Here is a 24,374-nt window from a genome sequence, read left to right on the forward strand (position 1 = left end):
TTGCCTTCTTGGGTACAGGAACAATGCTGGCCATCTTGAAGCATGTGGGGACATTAGACTGGGATAGGGAGATATTGAATATGTCAGTAAACACACCAGCCAGCTGGTCTGCGCATGCTCTGAGGACACGGCTAGGGATGCGATCTGGGCCAGCAGCCTTGCGAGGGTTAACACGTTTAAATGTTTTACTCACGTCGGCCATGGAGAAGGAGGGGGGGGGGGTCGCAGTTCTTGTTAGCGGGCCGCGACGGTGGCACTGTATTATCCTCAAAGCGGGCAAAGAAGGTGTTTAGTTTGTCTGGAAGTGTGACGTCGGTGTCCGTGACATGGCTGGTTTTATTTTTGTAGTCCATGATTTCCTGTAGACCCTGCCACATACGTCTCATGTTTGAGCCGTTGAATTGCGATTCCACTTTGTACCTGCACCGGAATTTCACTTGTTTGATTGCCTTGCGGAGGGAATAACTACACTGTTTATATTCAGCCATTTTCCCAGACCTCTTTCCATGGTTAATGCGGTGGTTCGCGCTTTCAGTTTTGCGCGAATGTCGCCATCCTTCCACGGTTTCTGATTAGGGTAGGTTTTAATAGTCACAGTGGGTACAACATCTCCAATGCACTTCCTTATAAATTCCCTCACAGAGTCAGCGTATAGATCGATGTTATTCTCTGAGGCTGACAGGAACATATTCCAGTCCACGTGATCTAAACAATCTTGAAGCGTGGATTCCGATTGGTCAGACCAGCGTTGAATGGTTCTAGTCACTGGTACATCCTATTTGCGTTTCTGCCTATAAGACGGTAGGAGCAAGATGGCGTCATGGTCGGATTTGCCGAAGGGAGGTTGGGGGAGGGCTTTGTATGCATCGCGGGAGTTAGAGTAGCAGTGGTCGAGTTAATTACCCCTACACGTAGTGCAATCAATATGCTGATAGAATTTAGGTAGCCTTGTTCTCAAATCAGCTAAAATAAATGCAGCCTCAGGATATATGGTTTCCAGTTTACATAGAGTCCTGTGAAGTTCCTTTAGTGCCATCTTGGTGTCTGCTTGAGGAGGAATGTACACAGCTGTGACGATAACTAACGAGAATTCTCTTGGAAGGTAATATGGCCGGCATTTGATTGTGAGGAATTCTAGGTCGGGTGACCAGAAGGACTTGAGTTCCTGTATGTTATTATGATTACACCATGAGTCGTTAATCATGAAGCATATACCCCTGCCCTCCCTCTTCCCAGAGAGATGTTTATCTCTGTCGGTGCGATGCATGTAGAAGCCCGGTGGCTGAACTGTTGCCTTGCCGAGAGAGCCATGTTTTCGTGAAACAGAGAATGTTACAATCTCTGATGTCTCTCTGGAAGGCAACTCTTGCTCGAATTTCGTCTACCTTTTTGTCAAGAGACTGGACATTGGCGAGTAGTATACTCGGGAGCGGTGGGCGATGTGCACATCTACGGAGCCTGATCAGGAGGCCGCTACGTCTGCCCCTTCTGCGGTGCCGTTGTCTTGGGTTGGCTTCTGGGATTAGATCCATTGTCCTGGGTGGTGGTCCAAACAGAGGATCCGCTTCAGGAAAGTCATATTCCTGGTCATAATGTTGGTAAGTTGACATCGCTCTTATATCCAATAGTTCTTCCCGGCTGTATGTAATAAGACTTAAGATTTCTTGGGGTAACAATGTAAGAAATAATACATAAAAAAACGAAATACTGCATAGTTTCCTAAGGACTCGAAGCGAGGCGACCATCTCTGTCGTCGCCATCTTTTCTCCTAACTGAACTGTCATCTGTTTGTACATCCAATTAGTGATGGATGTCACCTGTCTGTACATTCAATTAGAGATGGGTGTCATATGTCTGTATATCCAATTAGAGATGGGTGTCATATGTATGTACATTCAATTAGAGATGGGTGTCATATGTCTGTATATTCAATTAGAGATGGGTGTCATATGTCTGTATATCCAATTAGTGATAGATGTCACCTGTCTGTACATTCAATTAGTGATAGATGTCACCTGTCTGTACATTCAATTAGTGATAGATGTCACCTGTCTGTATATCCAATTAGTGATAGATGTCACCTGTCTGTACATTCAATTAGTGGTAGATGTCACCTGTCTGTACATTCAATTAGTGATAGATGTCACCTGTCTGTACATTCAATTAGTGATAGATGTCACCTGTCTGTATATCCAATTAGTGATAGATGTCACCTGTCTGTACATTCAATTAGTGGTAGATGTCACCTGTCTGTACATTCAATTAGTGATAGATGTCACCTGTCTGTACATTCAATTAGAGATAGATGTTACCTGTCTGTACATTCCATTAGAGATGGGTGTCATATGTCTGTATATCCAATTAGAGATGGGTGTCATATGTCTGTATATCCAATTATAGATAGATGGGTGTTCGACGGCCAGGACACTGTTTCAAAGGCTGTTCTTATTCAGGTCACATTTTCCTCATCTCAAGGCCTCATGATCAGAAGATTAGGCTGTTGAAGTATCTCAGTTATGAACTAGTGTATGTAGTAATATCTCAGTAATGAAAACAGTGTATGTAGTAATATCTCAGTAATGAAGTAGTGTATGTAGTATCTCAGTAATGAAGTAGTGTATGTAATATCTCAGTAATGAAGTAGTGTATGTAGTAATATCTCAGTAATGAAGTAGTGTATGTAGTATCTCAGTAATGAAAACAGTGTATGTAGTAATATCTCAGTAATGAAAACAGTGTATGTAGTAATATCTCAGTAATGAAGTAGTGTATGTAGTAATATCTCAGTAATGAAGTAGTGTATGTAGTATCTCAGTAATGAAAACAGTATATGTAGTAATATCTCAGTAATGAAGTAGTGTATGTAGTAATATCTCAGTAATGAACCGGTGTCTGTGGCTGTAGAAGTGAAGAAATCAGCTCAACGTCATTCGGGTTGATGATACTATGGTGATTAATTAATATCATTGTCTTCATATGTCATAAATTAGCCATTTCCCCTTTTCTTGAATCGCGAGTTGAGATTATTAATATACTGTAACACCTCTGCATTTAGTGGAAGGGGTTAATGATGAATAATAATGAATGGATTATAGTTCTAGTATCCTTAACTGGCATTGCTGTGTACTTTTCACCAGTTCACAGAGAGTTTGCATGTTCCCCCCCTTCAAAGTTACCTTTGTCAGGTTTTTCCTTTGCAAATTTTTTTTTTTTATGGGGTACACGGTGAACATAGAGCATATTTGATGATGGTTCAACATTTTTCCCAGCTTGGAGACAACAGATTTGCTATTGCGTTGAAACTTCCCAGATCTCTTAGCTGTTCAAAAGCTGCTGTTGTGACACATTTTATGCTAATGAATGATAAGGGGGAAGGGGAAGAAGAGAAAGTGTAAGATAATTACGCGTTTTGATGGTTAACCATAGATAAACAGTGTTATCGGTGGCGATTGGGGAAGCTAATATTTGGGTGTGAGAATGAGTAACTAATTCCTTTCGCCTGAGTCTGCACAGATCCCAGAGCAAAGATAAGCAACTCTGTTCTAAATAAGTTACGCACCCGGGATTTTTTTGTTTCCCTCGGATATGAAAAACTATTAACAGGGTGTGCAGAGATTGATACAATACAGGGGGGCGGGGGGAGGTGGGTACCCGTGATTTTAGCTGGTGGTATGTACTATTACCCTGCTCACACATCAAGCAGTGCGAGATAATAGGCCTATTTTGCACTTGAGTGTGTTTTCTAATCATGTTCAGATTTGCAGAGGATAATTTAACTACACAATTATAAAAGTCGGGCAGGAAAAACAACAACCTATTGATAATGGATTTTTCCTGATGGCGTTTTAGACAGTTATAGTTCCGTGATAATGAAGATTGTACAATCGTTTTTTGGGGGGAAAATGTACAGCTGAACCACAAAAGGTCAGGATTGTGTTGAAAACATTGTAAACTGTGAGGGTAATATTTTCAGATTTGCAGACACAACCATAGACTTTAAATAGTCTTAGACTTAGTTATAGATGAAAAACGGATTCGTTGGCTCTGTTGCAGAATTGTAGACACAACACACTGACTTGTAGACACAACACTCTGACTTGTAGACACAACACTCTGACTTGTAGACACAACACTCTGACTTGTAGACACAACACTCTGACTTGTAGACACAACACACTGATGTATTTTGTCTTTGTAACAGAACGCCCATTACACTACAAAGAGAAGGTTCTGGAGCAGGTGCTGGAGTGGAGCACTCTAGACGACCCCAGCTCCGCCTTCCTCGTCATCAAAAAGTTTGGAGAAGACAAAATGGCAGACACTCTCCCAGGTACAACATGCAGTTAGATGGATAATATCTGAAAGCACCGTCATGCTCACAATATAGCTGAGAAGGTGTCAAATCAGCTTTTGTACTCCAGCATTTCACACTGACAATGGCACTGATTGAGCTAAAAGGCATCTGTTTCTATGAACACAGTTTCCTTATTGAGAGAGTTTTCCACACAGATACACAATACTGTACTAAAGATCTCTCTCTCTCTCTCTCTCTCTCTCTCTCTCTCTCTCTCTCTCTCTCTCTCTCTCTCTCTCTCTCTCTCTCTCTCTCTCTCTCTCTCTCTCTCTCTCTCTCTCTCTCTCTCTCTCTCTCTCTCTCTCTCTCACACAGCATCAGGCCTTTTATCCATTCCATAATTTCAGAACCAAATTATTAATGAATGTGTTATTAGATTAGTATAAGGAACAGTTTAGTAATACATTACAGATTGATGTATAGTAATTTCTCACCTCTTCCAGCCATTAGTGATATCACTGTGCCTGTTCAAAAGGCTATTATTGAACATTGTTATAACAAGTAACCTTTTCTCATCACGATTTATAACCACAAAGCAAATTAACGTTGATGCATGATACTATACTGTACACTTATGTCATCAATAGACTCTTACAGCAAATCATACAATCGCAAACATGCATTCATAATTGTGGTGAGTTTCTTCCATCTCTCATATTCCAAGGGGTGGGGAAGATCTGCTGATTGCATGTTGTTGGATTTCACCTTCAGGCAGAAAGCAAAAACAGTTTATTAGAGGGGAACAGGTGAAGTTCAAGGATGGGTCCGCCAAGCTACTTTCTGGACATAAATTCCAGGACCGATATGTCATCCTCCGAGATGACAAGCTGCTACTGTACAAAGAGATGAAAGTGAGTAGGGTTGTGTGTGTGTGTGTGTGTGTGTGTGTGTGTGTGTGTGTGTGTGTGTGTGTGTGTGTGTGTGTGTGTGTGTGTGTGTGTGTGTGTGTGTGTGTGTTGTATTTGCCTGTGCATTTTAATTTGTTTGGCAATTAAATACTGTTTACAGCTTTGCACAAAATGAGGCGCTTTTCTGCTTTCAATTGTTCTCCTCATTCGCCGAAAGGAAAGCACCACCCATTTACCTTTTCATTTTGATATTAAAGAAACTGGAAACTGTCTCCATCCTTACACACAGACGCACACACACACACACACACACACACACACACACACACACACACACACACACACACACACACACACACACACACACACACACACACATCAGACAGAGAAGTGTTCCAGTATGTGATTTAGCCCCCCCCCCCCAGCTCCCTGGCTTTATGTTAGAACCAGGACACAGGACTGTACATGGTGTGTATGTGCAGTGGCAACAAGCCTCCCCTGAGGCCCCTCTCTTAGCTCCAGTACAGATGTGGTTTGTAAAGGAGTGTTAAGACGAGTTAATAATGGATGGAGGTGGATGGATAAAGGGATGGGGAAGGAGAGATGAAGGGATGGGGAAGGAGAGATGAAGGGATGGGGAAGGAGAGATGAAGGGACGGGGAAGGAGAGATGAAGGGACGGGGAAGGAGAGATGAAGGGACGGGGAAGGAGAGATGAAGGGACGGGGAAGGAGAGATGAAGGGACGGGTAAGGAGAGATGAAGGGACGGGGAAGGAGAGATGAAGGGGGGAAGGAGAGATGAAGGAGAGATGAAGGGACGGGGAAGGAGAGATGAAGGGATGGGGAAGGAGAGATGAAGGGATGGGGAAGGAGAGATGAAGGGATGGGGAAGGAGAGATGAAGGGACGGGGAAGGAGAGATGAAGGGGGGAAGGAGAGATGAAGGGGGGAAGGAGAGATGAAGGGATGGGGAAGGAGCGATGAAAGGGGAAGGAGAGATTAAAGGGGGAGGAGAGATGAAAGGATGGGAAGGAGAGATGAAAGGGGGGGAAGGAGAGATGAAGGGATGGGGAAGGAGAGATGAAAGGGGGGCGAAGGAGAGATGAAAGGGGGGGCGAAGGCGAGATGAAAGGGGGAAGAGATGAAAGGGGGGGACGGAGTGATGAAGAGGGAAGGAGAGATGAAAGGGGGAAGGAGAGATGAAAGGGGGAAGGAGAGATGAAGGGATGGGGAAGGAGAGATGAAAGGGGGGAAGGAGAGATGAAAGGGGGGAAGGAGAGATGAAAGGGGGGAAGAGATGAAAGGGGGGGACGGAGTGATGAAGGGGGGACGGAGAGATGAAGGGGGGAAGGAGAGATGAAAGGGGGGAAGGAGAGATGAAGGGATGGGGAAGGAGAGATGGAAGGAGAGATGAAGGGATGGGGAAGGAGAGATGAAGGGATGGGGAAGGAGAGATGAAAGGGGGGAAGGAGAGATGAAGGGATGGGGAGGGAGAGATGAAAGGGGGGGAAGGAGAGATGAAAGGGGGGGAAGGAGAGATGAAAGGGGGGGTGAAGGAGTGATGAAAGGGGGAAGAGATGAAAGGGGGGGACGGAGTGATGAAGGGGGGACGGAGTGATGAAGGGGGGAAGGAGAGATGAAGGGGGAAGGAGAGATGAAGGGATGGGGAAGGAGAGATGAAAGGGGGGAAGGAGAGATTAAAGGGGGAGGAGAGATTAAAGGGGGAGGAGAGATGAAAGGGGGGGCGAAGGAGAGATGAAAGGGGGGCGAAGGCGAGATGAAAGGGGGGAAGAGATGAAAGGGGGGGACGGAGTGATGAAGAGGGAAGGAGAGATGAAAGGGGGAAGGAGAGATGAAAGGGGGGAAGGAGAGATGAATGGATGGGAAGGAGAGATGAAAGGGGGGAAGGAGAGATGAAGGGATGGGGAAGGAGAGATGAAAGGGGGGGAAGGAGAGATGAAAGGGGGGAAGGAGAGATGAAAGGGGGGAAGGAGAGATGAAGGGATGGGGAAGGAGAGATGAAGGGATGGGGAAGGAGAGATGAAGGGATGGGGAAGGAGAGATGAAAGGGGGGAAGGAGAGATGAAGGGATGGGGAAGGAGAGATGAAAGGGGGGTGAAGGAGTGATGAAAGGGGGAAGAGATGAAAGGGGGGGACGGAGTGATGAAGGGGGGGACGGAGTGATGAAGGGGGAAGGAGTGATGAAAGGGGGGAAGGAGAGATTAAAGGGGGAGGAGAGATTAAAGGGGGAGGAGAGATGAAAGGGGGGGCGAAGGAGAGATGAAAGGGGGAGGAGAGATTAAAGGGGAGGAGAGATGAAGGGGAGAAGGAGAGATGAAGGAGAGATGAAAGGGGGGGAAGGAGAGATGAAGGGGGGAAGGAGAGATGAAGGAGGGGAAGGAGAGATGAAGGGGGGGTAGGAGAGATGAAGGGGGGAAGGAGAGATGAAAGGGAGAAGGAGAGATGAAAGGGGGAAGGAGAGATGAAGGGGGGAAGGAGAGATGAAGGGATGGGGAAGGAGAGATGAAGGGATGGGGAAGGAGAGATGAAGGGATGGGAAGGAGAGATGAAGGGATGGGAAGGAGAGATGAAAGGGGGGCGAAGGAGAGATGAAAGGGGGGGACGGAGTGATGAAGGGGGAAGGAGAGATGAAGGGGGGAAGGAGAGATGAAAGGGGGGGGACGGAGTGATGAAGGGGGGAAGGAGAGATGAAGGGGGGGAAGGAGAGATGAAGGAGAGATGAAAGGGGGGAAGGAGAGATGAAGGGGGGGAAGGAGAGATGAAGGAGGGGAAGGAGAGATGAAGGGGGGAAGGAGAGATGAAGGAGGGGAAGGAGAGATGAAGGGGGGTAGGAGAGATGAAGGGGGGAAGGAGAGATGAAAGGGGGAAGGAGAGATGAAAGGGGGAAGGAGAGATGAAGGGGGGAAGGAGAGATGAAGGGATGGGGAAGGAGAGATGAAGGGATGGGGAAGGAGAGATGAAGGGATGGGAAGGAGAGATGAAGGGATGGGAAGGAGAGATGAAAGGGGGGCGAAGGAGAGATGAAAGGGGGGGACGGAGTGATGAAGGGGGGACGGAGTGATGAAGGGGGGACGGAGTGATGAAGGGGGGAAGGAGAGATGAAGGGGGGAAGGAGAGATGAAGGGGGGAGGAGAGATGAAAGGGGGGGTGCTTTGAATGAAGGCTGTTCTTTCCTTAATTATTGTAATATCAGGCTGCTTTTGCAATGTGGCTTATTACCACGTGAAGAAGATTTAAATTAGCAGTGTAGCAGAAATTTAATTGATATTCTGAGGCGTTTCTTTTTTTGTGTGTGTGTGTGTGCGGCGATAAGCAAATGTTAAGTGTTGGATAGGTTGGTGTCAGGCAGAAGTAATGTGTAAGGCCCGGAATCGCCAGGGACCTCACGATACGATATCACAATACTTAGGTGTCGAAAAGATATGTATTGCGATTCTCACGATTCTATATGTATTGCGATTTTCACGATTCTATATGTATTTTTTATTCGATACTGTGATTTTAATGCGTGTCGATGTTCCAAACATATTGCTCACTATACAGTGTGTCTGCTGCAGAGAGACGAGAGAAAGCATGAGGAAATGTGACCGACCGCCTCGATTCGGTCTTATGTAGCAACATTTTAAATTGTGTTTTTAACATTGGATAAAAGTAGAGACTCAGAGCTAGAAAATTGTATATCATGCACTACAGTTGAGGAACAATGAGAAAGTAATTCTGCTTTGAATGTTGATAAACTTGTAAACCCACTTTTGAGAAAATGGCCCTTCAATATTTTTGGTACCTGCTGGAGAGCTCTTCTTTCTCTGCACCCATTCAGCATCATTCACACCCTCTTAAGCTTTAGCCCCACCCATCTCTTTAAGGATTCACAAGTGAGGCAATGTGGTGAACACATGCTACATCAAATAAAATCTACTTTTATTTGTCACATGCACAGGATACAGAAGCTGTAAATGGTACAGTGAAGAGGTTACTTGCAACAGTAGCAATATCAAAAACAGAAAGTGTCCAGAAAAAAATATTTTAGGAGTATTTTATCATTGTTACACGACACACTTGTCTAAGTTGATGGGTCATGTGAAAGAAATGCTATAAACACTCCCCCCAGCCACATCTTGCTAAGTGGATGTGTCACTATTGATTAGACATGTTCACATGTTCATGAAATACAATACAATAGGCTGTAATCACCCCCAGACACACCTGGCTAACTTAATGGGTCATGTAATCATCTGGTGAAGTGGAGTTTTTGTTTAGACATGTAGTTAGCTAGCTAGCTAAACAATGAACCGACATAATACCAAAACATACTACTACCAATACAAACGCATTGTCTTTGCTAGCCACAATGCTAAAATGCTGCAGTATGAATCTGCAGGAGCTAAAGATAACCAACTACGTTCAATGTTATCTAGCTAGATATCTAACATTAGGCTATAACTAGCAATGCAAATGTTTTTTGATTTGAATGATATTACTACACAGATCATACACATAAACATTCAAATTCCTCTCCTTAGCTAGCTAAACAATGAACTGGCATAATACCGACTCATACAACTACTAAATACAGTGCCTTACAAAAGTATTCATCCCCCTTGGTGTTTTTCCTATTATGTTGCATTACAACCTGTAATTTAAATGGATTTTAATTTGGATTTCATGAAATGGGCATACACAAAATAGTCAAAATTGGTGAAGTTAAATGAAAAAAATTACTAATAATAAAACTAATAAGTGGTGCATGCATATGTATTCACCCCTTTGCTATGAAGCCCCTAAATATGATCTGGTGCAACCAATTACCTTCAGAAGTCAGTTAGATTGCACAAAAGTGGACTTAATTTAAGTGTCACATGATCTCAGTATATATACACCTGTTCTGAAAGGCCCCAGAGTCTGCACCACCACTAAGCAAGGGGCACCATAAAGTACAGATCAGGGTTGAATTATTAAAAAAATCAGAAACTTTGAACATCCCACGGAACACCATTAAATCCATTATAATAAAAAAATCAAATCAAATGTATTTTTAAAGCCCTTCTTACATCAGCTGAAATAATATGTCACCACAACAAACCTGCCAAGAGAGGGCCGCCCACCAAAACTCATGGACCAGGCAAGGAGGGCATTAATCAGAGAGGCAACAAAGAGACCAAAGATAACCCTGAAGGAGCTGCAAAGCTCCACAGCAGAGATTGGAGTATTCGTCCATAGGACCACTTTAAGCCGTACACTCCACAGAGCATTCACTACTGTAAGTCGCTCTGGATAAGAGCGTCTGCTAAATGACTAAAATGTAATGTAAAATGTCTAGGCTTTACAGAAGACTGTCCAGAAAAAAAGCCATTGCTTAAAGAAAAAAATAAGCAAACACGTTTGGTGTTCGCCAAAAGGCATGTGGGAGACTCCCAAAACATATGGAAGAACGTACTCTGGACAAATGTGACAAAAATTGTGTTTTTTGGCAATTAAGGAAAATGCTATGTCTGGGCCAAACCCAACACCCCTCCTCACCCCGAGAACACCATCCCCAGAGTGAAGCATGGTGGTGGCAGCATCATGCTGTGGGGAAGTTTTTCAGCGGCAGGGACTGGGAAACTGGTCAGAATTGAAGGAATGATGGATGGCGCTAAATACAGGGAAATTCTTGAGGGAAACCTGTTTCAGTCTTCCAGAGATTTGAGACTGGGGCGGAGGTTCATCTTTCAGCAGGACAATGACCCTAAGCATACTGCTAAAGCAACACTTGAGTGGTTTAAGAGGAAACATATCAATGTCTTTGAATGGCCTAGTCAAAGCCCAGACCTCAATCCAATTGAGAATCTGTGGTATGACTTAAAGATTTCTGCACACCAGCAGAACCCATCCAACTTGAAGGAGCTGGAGCAGTTTTGCCTTGAAGAATGGGCAAAAATTTCAGTGGCTAGATGTGCCAAGCTGATAGGGACATACCCCAAGAGACTTGCAGCAGTAAATGCTGCAAAAGGTGGCTCTGCAAAGTATTGACTTTGGGGGGTGAATAGTTATGCACGCTCAAATGTTCTGTTTTTTTGTCTTATTTCTTATTTAGCATCTTCAAAGTGGTTGGCATGTTGTGTAAATCAAATGATACTTTTGCAAGCCACTATACAAATATTGTCATAGCTTTAGCTACCTGCAGATTCATACTACAGCTAACAAGCTAGGTTCAATGTTAGCTAGCTAACATTAAGATATACCTAGCAATGCAAATGAATTTCGGATTCTAATAATATTAATACACAGATCATACATGCAACTTTAGCTAGCAAGACAGCAAGCTAACATTTGTTAGCTAACTAGAGTTACCCTTTAACTTGCAATAAAAACGACTTCCCGACAAAATTCAAAAATAATATCTGAAAATGTAGCTAGACTCTCACCCGTATACATGGGTGAATGCGTCATGGCAGACTGGAACCATTTAACTCTGTTTTGTTTGTAGCTACATCTTGTTTGGCCAGCATTGTGTCAAGTCACTCCGGTTCACATTGACCATGGCGTGTGCAGAATGTAGCCCATCCCTTTTTCCAACTGATCTGTCGATAGTTTTTGTAGTTCTCGATGGCTAACGTTATATCGTTCAAAAACGGCACAGTAGAAAGGACTGTCAACGCATACTGAACAGCTCACATTATAGACAGAAGCATGCTACATGGCAGACCAATCCAAACTCATCTCCCGGCATGTCCAGCCCATCCATTATCTCAGCCAATCATGGCTAGCGGGAAGGTTCCTACCTTTTTCCATGGCTAAACCAACTAGGCTCGGAATTGAACAATTTGATCCGTATTTATGGATGTAATACAAGTTTGTTATTAAGGCAAATTAAAGTTCACATGTTCCAGAAGGCATTTCTGTTCCAAAACACATTGTGATGAAAAAAAATAATGTTTACGTTCAAATGCCTCTCCTGTGAAGTAGTGACGTGCGACATATGCCTAGTCTCCTGAAACGAGTCACAAATTAATTTTGATCAGTCGGAAATAAAAGTGCGGAAACCATGTTGGTTCACTATTTAAAAAGAAGTTGGAGCACAACCAATAGGATGAAAAATACAGGATGTTTGGTGCAGGTACAGCTGACTAGCGCAAGCTAACGATACTTACAATATCAAAATTGTCTTTATTTATTTATTATCTACTATTGGAGTCAATTATCGCTACAATAGCGTCAAAAATAATATTGCGATATGTAACTGTATCAATATTTTCCTCCATCCAATTATTCTCTGGTACTGATTGTTTTTGGAAAGCGTATGTTTGGACTGCCTGTCTTTTTGAGACCCCAACAGGTAGTCTCATGACACCTTTGCAAAAAAATTCTCTTGCTATTTGGATTGCTTGAAACTGCCTACTTCCCTTGTCTGACTGACTTCCTGTTTGTCTAAGAGCACTAAGCCAGAGAGAGAAGTCCCACTGAAGTTAGTCAAGTGTTACCTAGGACTGAAGAAGAAGCTCAAACCACCCACCAGGTAAATATCACTGATACTTATCACATATATCTTATCAAAGTGTAAATAATATTCCTAAAAGTGTTATTAAGATAGATTCATCATTATTAGTACCGGTCTTCTTTACTGTGTTATTTTGTCTCTCATGGTGTCAGTTCCTCATCCCCACATAATATCTATTTTTGTTCCGAGTGCCTCAACATCAAGGCTATCCTAACCACTCCTAACACCCTCACAATAATACCACTGATTAAATGTACACTGAGCAAAAATATATACGCAACATGTAAAGTGTTGGTCCGATGTTTCATGAGCTGAATTAAGAAATCCCAGAAATGTTCCATACTCACAAAAAGCGTATTTCTCTAAAATTTGTTGCACAAATTTCTTTATATCCCTGTTAGTGAGCATTTATTATTTGCCAAGATAATCCATCCACCTGACAGGTGTGGCATATCAAGAAGCTGATTAAAAAGCCTGATCATTACACAGTACCAATTTTTGGCCAGCTTCCTTTGAATGGAGAAATATTGCTGCCACTTTATTTTATTTTCCTAATCTCGTATTATTGTAATTTATGACTCACGTCAAGCCAGCTGCATTTTTGTGGGCATAAGAAGGAGGAAAAGGCACAAGCCAACCCAATGTTTCATGTTACCCAACTAACATTTCTCATAATTTTTGTTCATCGGAATTAGAGTTTGTGGGGAGTCTACAATGCGATTGTCTGTGTTTTCAGTCCTGGCGGCGAGAAAGAGGGGATGAGAGAAAGGGAGGAGGGAGATAGTGAAAAGGAGAAATGAGATGAAGGAGAAATGAAGTGGTGGTGTGAGGAAAGACTGTGTCAGTTGAGAGAGAAGGAGAGAGAGAGACTGGGAGGAATGGAAGGACTTAGAGAGACTGGGAGGAATGGAGGGAGTCAGAGAGAGAACGAGAGAGAGGCTGGGAGGAATGGAGGGAGTCAGAGAGACTGGGAGGAATGGAGGGAGTCAAAGAGAGAGAGCGAGGCTGGGAGGAATGGAGGGAGTCAAAGAGAGAGAAAGAGAGAGAGAGGCTGGGAGGAATGGAGGGAGTCAGAGAGACTGGGAGGAATGGAGGGAGTCAAAGAGAGAGAGCGAGGCTGGGAGGAATGGAGGGAGTCAGAGAGAGAACGAGAGAGAGGCTGGGAGGAATGGAGGGAGTCAGAGAGACTGGGAGGAATGGAGGGAGTCAAAGAGAGAGAGCGAGGCTGGGAGGAATGGAGGGAGTCAAAGAGAGAGAAAGAGAGAGAGAGGCTGGGAGGAATGGAGGGAGTCAGAGAGACTGAGAGGACTGGAGGGAGTCAAAGAGAAAGAGAGAGAGGCTGGGAGGAATGGAGGGAGTTGAAGAGACAGAAAGAGACTAAAACACATCATTAGGAACAGGCCAACCTGAGAAAGGGCTTGGAGGAGGTTGAAAGGGCTGGGTTAGCTAGCAGGGGTTTAGATAAGATACAGGCTTGGAGGAGGTTGGATGGGTTAGCTAGCAGGGAGTTTAGATAGGATACAGGCTTGGAGGAGGTTGGATGGGTTAGCTAGCAGGGGGTTTAGATAGGATACAGGCTTGGAGGAGGTTGGATGGGTTAGCTAGCAGGGGGTTTAGATAGGATACAGGCTTGGAGGAGGTTGGATGGGTTAGCTAGCAGGGGGTTTAGATAGGATACAGGCTTGGAGGAGGTTGGATGGGTTAGCTAGCAGGGAGTTTAGATAGGATACAGGCTTGGAGAAGGTTGGATGGGTTAGCTAGCAGGGAGTTTAGATAGGATACAGGCTTGGAGAAGGTTGGATGGGTTAGCTAGCAGGGACTTTAGATAGGATACAGGCTTGGAGAAGGTTGGATGAGTTAGCTAGCAGGGAGTTTAGATAGGATACAGGCTTGGAGGTTGGATGGGTTAGCTAGCAGGGAGTTTAGATAAGATACAGGCTTGGAGAAGGTTGGATGGGCTAGCTAGCAGGGAGTTTAGATAGGATACAGGCTTGGAGGAGGTTGGATGGGTTAGCTAGCAGGGAGTTTAGATAGGATACAGGCTTGGAGGAGGTTGGATGGGTTAGCTAGCAGGGAGTTTAGATAGGATACAGGCTTGGAGAAGGTTGGATGGGCTAGCTAGCAGGGAGTTTAGATAGGATACAGGCTTGGAGAAGGTTGGATGGGCTAGCTAGCAGGGAGTTTAGATAGGATACAGGCTTGGAGGAGGTTGGATGGGTTAGCTAGCAGGGAGTTTAGATAGGATACAGGCTTGGAGAAGGTTGGATGGGCTAGCTAGCAGGGAGTTTAGATAGGATACAGGCTTGGAGAAGGTTGGATGGGCTAGCTAGCAGGGAGTTTAGATAGGATACAGGCTTGGAGGAGGTTGGATGGGCTAGCTAGCAGGGAGTTTAGATAGGATACAGGCTTGGAGGAGGTTGGATGGGTTAGCTAGCAGGGAGTTTAGATAGGATACAGGCTTGGAGAAGGTTGGATGGGCTAGCTAGCAGGGAGTTTAGATAGGATACAGGCTTGGAGAAGGTTGGATGGGCTAGCTAGCAGGGAGTTTAGATAGGATACAGGCTTGGAGGAGGTTGGATGGGCTAGCTAGCAGGGAGTTTAGATAGGATACAGGCTTGGAGGAGGTTGGATGGGCTAGCTAGCAGGGAGTTTAGATAGGATACAGGCTTGGAGAAGGTTGGATGGGCTAGCTAGCAGGGAGTTTAGATAGGATACAGGCTTGGAGGAGGTTGGATGGGCTAGCTAGCAGGGAGTTTAGATAGGATACAGGCTTGGAGAAGGTTGGATGGGCTAGCTAGCAGGGAGTTTAGATAGGATACAGGCTTGGAGAAGGTTGGATGGGCTAGCTAGCAGGGAGTTTAGATAAGATACAGGCTTGGAGAAGGTTGGATGGGCTAGCTAGCAGGGAGTTTAGATAGGATACAGGCTTGGAGAAGGTTGGATGGGTTAGCTAGCAGGGAGTTTAGATAGGATACAGGCTTGGAGAAGGTTGGATGGGCTAGCTAGCAGGGAGTTTAGATAGGATACAGGCTTGGAGGAGGTTGGATGGGCTAGCTAGCAGGGAGTTTAGATAGGATACAGGCTTGGAGGAGGTTGGATGGGCTAGCTAGCAGGGAGTTTAGATAGGATACAGGCTTGGAGAAGGTTGGATGGGCTAGCTAGCAGGGAGTTTAGATAGGATACAGGCTTGGAGAAGGTTGGATGGGCTAGCTAGCAGGGAGTTTAGATAGGATACAGGCTTGGAGAAGGTTGGATGGGCTAGCTAGCAGGGAGTTTAGATAGGATACAGGCTTGGAGAAGGTTGGATGGGTTAGCTAGCAGGGAGTTTAGATAGGATACAGGCTTGGAGAAGGTTGGATGGGTTAGCTAGCAGGGAGTTTAGATAGGATACAGGCTTGGAGAAGGTTGGATGGGTTAGGTAGCAGGGAGTTTAGATAGGATACAGGCTTGGAGAAGGTTGGATGGGTTAGCTAGCAGGGAGTTTAGATAGGATACAGGCTTGGAGAAGGTTGGATGGGCTAGCTAGCAGGGAGTTTAGATAGGATACAGGCTTGGAGAAGGTTGGATGGGTTAGCTAGCAGGGAGTTTAGATAGGATACAGGCTTGGAGAAGGTTGGATGGGCTAGCTAGCAGGGAGTTTAGATAGGATACAGGCTTGGAGAAGGTTGGATGGGTTAGCTAGCAGGGAGTTTAGATAGGATACAGGCTTGGAGGAGGTTGGATGGGCTAGCTAGCAGGGAGTTTAGATAGGATACAGGCTTGGAGGAGGTTGGATGGGCTAGCTAGCAGGGAGTTTAGATAGGATACAGGCTTGGAGGAGGTTGGATGGGTTAGCTAGCAGGGAGTTTAGATAGGATACAGGCTTGGAGGAGGTTGGATGGGCTAGCTAGCAGGGAGTTTAGATAGGATACAGGCTTGGAGGAGGTTGGATGGGCTAGCTAGCAGGGAGTTTAGATAGGATACAGGCTTGGAGGAGGTTGGATGGGCTAGCTAGCAGGGAGTTTAGATAGGATACAGGCTTGGAGAGGGTTGGATGGGCTAGCTAGCAGGGAGTTTAGATAGGATACAGGCTTGGAGGAGGTTGGATGGGCTAGCTAGCAGGGAGTTTAGATAGGATACAGGCTTGGAGGAGGTTGGATGGGCTAGCTAGCAGGGAGTTTAGATAGGATACAGGCTTGGAGGAGGTTGGATGGGTTAGCTAGCAGGGAGTTTAGATAGGATACAGGCTTGGAGGAGGTTGGATGGGCTAGCTAGCAGGGAGTTTAGATAGGATACAGGCTTTGTCTCCTCCTCATCTCCTTGGTTTTCCCACTCTATCTGTTCTTCCCCCTCTTCTCTCCTTCAGCATCCCATTGCCGAGCGAAGGTGTTGTCCCATTGTGGGTGGCCACATCCCTCCTTTACCTAACCCTTTCATCTCCTTCCCCTTCTCCCCTGTTGCGTCTATTCCTCCTTCCCAAGGGTCTGGATACTAAAGGGGGCTCTAGAGTAGGATTACTGAACAAGCAACTATACTTATCACTGACCTAAGCATGTAGCCACAGACCTGTGTGTGTGGGGGGGTACACCTTGACTTCTAGCATGAGGGCTAAACATAATAATGAACATTGTGTTTGTCTGTAATTGAAAGGACGATTATAAATATATTGATGGTAGTATACTTTTTCCCTAAGATATTTTCTAGTCATCCGGGTTCAGGGGTTTGCAACTTCTTGTTTTCTTTTGAACTGACGTGCGAGATACCAAAACATCTTTTCATCAGAGTGTGGGTCACCAGTTTGCAGGAAAACGACGTTTAAACCATCTTCTCCCTTTCCTTTAATAGCTGGGGTTTCACCGTCTACACAGACAAACAGCAATGGTGAGTGCTTTTCACTGCTTTTCAATTTCAATAATTCAATACCTTCACCCTCCTCTTCTTCGTTTTCATCAAAGTTTGACAGAACAAAATAAGAAGTTGAGACCGAATGATTTCTCTACCAGATTAGATAAATCATATGTTTTTTAGTGTTAAAAATGAGGACATTATTTTCCCTCAGCCCCACACCAGTGTTAGGGTATTGAGGGCATGGTCATTTACGGATGGTCCACAACGGACATTGTATCTCTTAACCACAGATCCAGGATCAGACCCTTACCTCATATGCTATCCTTTACCATTAGGCAGTATAGTAAATCTGACCTTAGGTCAGTGGTTAGGGGTAATTTATATCTACTATTTTCTTCTGATCCACAGGCATTTCTGCTGCGAGGGGAAAGAGTCTCAAATAGACTGGGTGACTGACATCATCACGATGAAGGTACATTCAGGGTTCGGGAAACTTCTTAGGAAATAAAGGGTGTGTTCAACATGGTCGATGTTTCACTATGTTATATCGATTTTATAGCATTGACGAATCAGCTTGTTGAAATGGTGTAAGGAAAACATGTCTGACATAGAACGATCACTCCTGATGCACGTACTGTAAGAGTTTTATCCACGGATGTTGTTTCATTTCATGGTCTCTTTCCACCAAGTGTATGAAAACGTAATAATCCTTGAACGGAAGACAATGATACATATTGAGAATGGTTTGTTGGTCCTCTCCTTTCGCCATGCTCATTCCCATGAATTGTTTTTGGATTAACACTCAGGAAAAACTGCATCTTTAAACAAGCGAGATACGATAAATCATATCTACACTGCCATATCATTGTTCATCATTTTCCATTGTAACCCCCCCCCCAAAAAAATGGGGACTAACACGAAATACAATACATAAATACGGGGAAGTGCTGTGAAGTTTTCGAGGTCACTCAGCGATAACATAAATCACATTATGTGCAAAATTCTCAGCCACTGGAATAAGGTCAGGGAGATTGTAACCATCACATTGGTGAGCAGAACACTACAGTACCTGCATCTACAGCAGATATAGCTAAGTGTTGTTTATGTCAGTGGCTGACAGCACACAGCCGCCATAAATAATGCAAAGAGGAGAGAAGCTACAGATGTTTCAGATGAGCAAGAGAACATCACTCTCCTTTTTCTCATTCAATTGTTTTCTCTCTCCCCCCTCTCTCTCCCCCTCTCTCTCCCCCCCCTCTCTCTCTCCTCTTCAGGGAGGGTTCGGGAGGGTTATTTTCAGTCTCATTTGAGTTTTTTTAAATTAAAAGACAAAAAGAAAAGCTAGACTTTTTTGTTATTACTATGAGAAAATATATATTTTTATATGTCGCAAATTCATCAGCACTCACCCGTACTATTCTGAAAAGTGCATCAGTGCATCTCCTAGCTACACAAAGAGAACTCTTAGTTTGCCATTGCCCTATTTGTGCCTTGTCGTCTCGTTGCCGACTCTACAACCATCAACTGTGCTTGTTGTTTATCACAGGTACTTCATGTAAGACCTCCTCTTTAGTGATTTACTTTAGGTCTGTCAGTAAAAGCAAAGATTGATCTAAACTGGAAGGCCATATTTTGGCTAGAGCGTGAGCAACAGTGACTTTTCCCTACTCTCAGCTCTCTGAGTCAGTCCCTAAACAACTAAATCTATAGCAGGATATAGCAGGCTAAAAGTAGTAGACTCCTCTCAAAGCTGCTAAGTATAGGGATTGGCAGCTTCCACAGGACTTGTGAGAAGGAGGGAGGGTGGGAGAGAGAGAGAGAGAGAGAGAGAGAGAGAGAGAGAGAGAGAATACTTATTCTCACTTTCTTTCCTCCCTCTTACCTTTTAGCAGGCATTTGGCTTTCGGAAAGTGTTTCCATAGCAACTGGCAAAAAGGAAGTCTAGTTTCTTTTTGTTTTGGGGAGTGGTGGAGAGATACAAAAGGTCCAAGCACACGTTCCAGCACAAATTAAATGAGGAGATGAAAATAGTTAAAGGGGATCTCAGGTCAACCTGTGACCAGGAAGTGGACAAGTCGTTAAAGTTTAGTACGAGCAAGCGCGGTCAGGATTTTTCTGTCAGGAACACCGGGTCATCACCCTGCGACTCTCAACTCTCTCCACCGTAACTAGTGGCTCAGTATCACTGCCTTTAAAAACATACTCAGAGAAAGTTCCAGAGAGACAACGGCAGCAACGCTACCTGATATTGTTTATAAAGCCAACATTCTCCATAGATTTTTTTTATCATAAACTGTTGTGCTTTCTCCACCGTCTCCAAGTGGACTCATACTGAACAAAGAATTTCCATGAATTTGTATTGTCAGAAAAATGTCATAGTTTCAAAAATGGTTGCAGAAACTACGTATCAGAAGTGTATCACTATAGACATAGAACAGTGTATTGACTAATGAGTGTCTGTGTCGTCAGCATGGAGGAGACCTCTGGTCAAAGAACAGAGATCACAGCAGACCTGCAGTTCATAAAAGCATGTCAGCAGCCCAGCAGAGTCCACAGACCACTAAACACAAAACCAGCAAAAATGTAAGTCTCCATATCATCTCTCCACCATAAATTCAGTCCTACGCATCATTTCGTCAGGAAGTGAATCAAGCCAATACACTTGACTTGGTTGTTGATCACCCATCCTTTAGCTCTATTAATAGTGTGGAAGCTGAACTCTTACAGATAAGAGCTTATCATATCATGAGACAGTAGATGAGTTTATTTACAGTGCCTTCGGAAATTATTCAGACCCCTTGACTTTTTCCACATTTTGTTACGTTAAAAATGGATTATAGAAAAACAATATCCTCAGCAATCTAGTCACAATATCCCAAGTTACATCACAATACCCCATAATGACATCACAATACCCCATAATGACAAAGCGAAAACAGGTTTTTGGATATTTTTTGCACATTTATTTGAAATAAAAAACAGAAATAGCTTATTTACATAAGTATTCAGACCCTTTGCTATGAGACTCGAAATTAAGCTCAGATGCATCCTGTTTCCATTGATCATACTTGAGATGTTTCTACAACTTGATTGGAGTCCACCTGTGGTCAATTCAATTGATTGGACATGATTTGGAAAGGCACATACCTGTCTATATAAGGTCCCACAGTTGACAGTGCATGTCAGAACAAAAACCAAGCCATGAGGTCAAAGGAATTGTCTGTAGAGCTCCAAGACAGGATTGTTTCAAGGCTCAGATCTGGGGAAAGCTACCAAAAAAAATCTGCAGCATTGAAGGTCCCCAAGAACACAGTGGCCTCCATCATTCTTAAATGGAAGAAGTTTGGAACCACCAAGACTCTTCCTAGAGCTGGCCGCCCGGCTAAACTGAGCAATCAGGGGAGAAGGGCCTTGGTCAGGGAGGTGACCATTAACCCGATGGTCACTCTGACAGAGCTCTAGAGTTCCTCTGTCGAGATGGGAGAAGCTTCCAGAAGGAAAACCATCCCTGCACTCCACCAATCCGGCCTTTACTGTAGAGTGACCAGAAAAACCCACTCATCAGTAAAAGACACATGACAGCCCGCTTGGAGTTTGCCAAAAGGCACCTAAAGACTCTCAGACCATGAGGAACAAGATTCTCTGGTCTGATGAAACCAAGATTGAACTTTTTGGCCTGAATGCCAAGCGTCACGTCTGGAGGAAACCTGGCACCATCCCTACGGTGAAGCATGGTGGTGGCAGCATCATGCTGTGGGGATGTTTTTCAGAGCCAGGGACTGGGAGACTAGTTAGGATGGAGGCAAAGATGAATGGAGCAAAGTACAGAGAGATCTTTGATGAAAACCTGCTCCAGAGCGCTCAGTACCTCAGACTGGGGTGAAGGTTCACCTTCCAACAGGACAACGAACCTAAGCACACAGCCAAGACAATGCAGGAGTGGCTTCGGGACAAGTCTCTGAGTGGCCCAGCCAGAGCCCGGACATGAACCCGATCTAACATCTCTGGAGAGACCTGAAAATAGCTGTGCAGCAACGCTCCCCATCCAACCTGACAGAGCTTGAGAGGATCTGCAGAGAAGAATGGAAAAAACTCCCCAAATACAGGTGTGCCAAGCTTGTAACGTCATACCCAACAAGACTCAAGGCTTTGATCACTGTCAAATGTGCTTCAACAAAGTTCGGAGTAAAGGGTCTGAATACTATTGTAAATGTAATATTTCAGTTTTATTCAATTTTCTTGCAACAATTTCTAAAAAACTTTTTTTGCTTTGTCATTATGGGGTATTGTGTGTAGATTGATGAGCAAAAAACTATTTAATACAATTTTATAATAAGGCTGTAACCTAAAAAATTCAAGGGGTTTGAAAACTTTCCGAAGGTATATTCAAGAGATTAACCCTTTCTCTACCTCTCCCACCCGTAGCTGCCAGACAGAAAGCTGTCCCTAAACATCAGCACACCTCCCAGTGAAGATGAGAAAACAAGGAATAGCGAGGATTGTGGCAGTCTCCAGCACAAAACAGCCATAGTGGCTAATTGCTTGAAGCAGAAGGACCGACTCGTGTCCCCCGGGACTGGTCAGAGAAATGTTTCAGCGGGGGTGATCCAGCCCCAGCACTGTCCCTCTCCACGCCCAGAGCCCCAGGCCCCTCAGAGTGGCGTCAAGAACCCCAACAGGAGGCCCGTTCTGATGGGAGAGGGGGGTCTTATGCCCCCCAACCTCCTCAACGAACTTAACTCTGTGCTGAATAAGACTGGCCGTAGCGCCAAGGAGGAGAAGAGCTGATGGAGAGATAGAGAAGAGAAAAGAAAAATATAAAAATGTAAAGAGAGGCTGAGAAAAAGAAAGTGCTACAGAAAAGGAATGGATGAGGATTAGAATGAAAAACAGAGCGACATGGAGACAGAAAGACTGAGCGAGAGTGAAAGAGAGAAACTGGAAGAAAAAAAAAACGTGAATAAATTCTCTACAAGAGGGACCCCAGGGAGGGAAATTAGAGTATGGAGTGGAGAACAGGTCCAAGTGCTATTGATGGACATATTATGGGAAACTCCAAGTTGACCAACACACTAACACAGTCGTTTATAACAGTTCTCAAGCCTGTCCAGATATATTTCTACACTGTTGCCTATGCTATACCAAATTAATTATAGTATCAAATTCTATAACATTTTTGGCTTTTGTTAAATTCAATATTGATATGATTAATATTGGTTGACAAGGAATATATTCTTCTCCAAAGGAATGTACTGTATCTACTCTGTTATTGCATTAAATGTTATTTCCTAGTGACATACTACATCATTTTTTTATATTGTACAGTTGTATAATACACTGCACATTGTATGTTCTGTTCTTTGACTCTATTTATGTATAAAATACTGTACTCTATATTTTATGCATATTAGGAAATGGGGGACACTTAACCCATAGTATTCGATATGTACAGTATATTTCATTACGTAGTATTTCCTTCACAAACGACTTGATTTTTTAAATTTCAATACTGATCAATTCTTATTCAAAGATCTGTTATGTTGTTTGAGTGCCAGGGCATATACTTTTCCCAAATGGGATTTGAACCCATTCAAAAAGACTCTTCCCGAAAAAAGCGCCTCCAACTTTTTTTTCTTCCTTTCGTTGTTTTATTCATAGATCTCATCAAAGGGTTCCTTTTTTTTTTATTGTAGTAAAATGTAAAAATAAACTCTGCATCTTAAATCATCCGCTCTCCTTATTGAATAATGTATTTCAGTCTAAAAATGTTTATGCACTGTAGACGATTGTCACCCAGGTTCTCCATGAAAAATTCATCTTGACATTTTATTCTGATTTTTTTTCCCACAACATAACTGCCAATTGTCCTTTTGTTCAACATCGTATTATCTTTTTATTTTAATCATGCTCTGACTGTTGATAGTCTGAAGATATCTTATTAATAACACGCCTTTTGTTCTCACAGTGTAAATACCTGTATTTCACAGGGTCTGTAGTATTCATTTCATTAAGATATTCTTTTCATTATGTGGGCTGAAGTTATCGTGCTATTATATGATGGTAATTTCATAACACTGTAGCTTCTCACTGATTCTGTACAGCGTGATTGTTTTGTAAATTATTTCGTCCTTAATCAAATCAAAGTTAATTGTAGTGTACAGAGTTCAGGGAAATGCTTACTTGCGAGCACTCCTCTCAAATATACTAGCTGTCTTTGTTATATTCACAGTTTGTTTTGATTCCAAACCACTTGTATTACACGAAAGCCTCTTTAGCTATCTGTTGTCAATTGCTCCAACCTTGTGGTCTTCTCTATACTCCCAGTACAGCCAGATGTCATTGTTTCAACTCAACAGCACTGAAGTGGAGCTTGCGATTAGAGACGATTAGCTCCCGGGACTTTGTGACTGTGTCTGTCACATGCCTCTATGCACTTCTATGCCTCTGGGCACCTCTGGGCGCTAACCGAAGCCACCGAGGCACACACACACACACACTCTGTGGGAATAGAATAGCACTCGATTCACATCACACAGCAGCTTTCACTGCAAGAAGGTCACCATATGGCAGCAGAGAGTTAAGTGAATGAGGCTAGTGACGCATCATTATGAACTCTGCTGTGACCTTGCCACTCAAGAAAGGTTGCGTACGGCGGTAATGTTACAGCAGTGGTGCTTTGAGCAATGTATGGGGGTGGAGAGGGACCAGTTACCTATGTTGACACAGAAAATGTTGAGTGAGAGATGAGGGAGGGAGGGGGAGAGAGAGAGAGACACAGAGAGAGAGATGAGGGGAGAGAGAGAGAGAAAAGAGATGACCTTTATTTCAAAATGATGAGCCTTTGT

General features: G+C 43.9%; 1 protein-coding gene across 1 annotated transcript in view; it reads left to right on the forward strand.

The window, feature by feature from the left end:
- Positions 1–23,256, forward strand: part of arap2 (ArfGAP with RhoGAP domain, ankyrin repeat and PH domain 2) — a 187,971-nt gene extending 164,715 nt beyond the window's left edge. The window contains exons 26-32 of the mRNA XM_045721480.1: positions 4,202–4,330; positions 5,066–5,205; positions 12,638–12,720; positions 17,527–17,562; positions 17,938–18,001; positions 19,999–20,112; positions 21,955–23,256. Of these exons, the coding sequence (XP_045577436.1) occupies positions 4,202–4,330; positions 5,066–5,205; positions 12,638–12,720; positions 17,527–17,562; positions 17,938–18,001; positions 19,999–20,112; positions 21,955–22,317 (929 nt within the window). The 3' untranslated portion in view covers positions 22,318–23,256. The remainder of the gene's footprint in view (positions 1–4,201; positions 4,331–5,065; positions 5,206–12,637; positions 12,721–17,526; positions 17,563–17,937; positions 18,002–19,998; positions 20,113–21,954) is intronic.
- The last annotated feature ends 1,118 nt before the right edge of the window (positions 23,257–24,374 follow it).

This window comes from Salmo salar, chromosome ssa07 (genome assembly GCF_905237065.1).
Source record: "Salmo salar chromosome ssa07, Ssal_v3.1, whole genome shotgun sequence".
Taxonomy (NCBI): domain Eukaryota; kingdom Metazoa; phylum Chordata; class Actinopteri; order Salmoniformes; family Salmonidae; genus Salmo; species Salmo salar.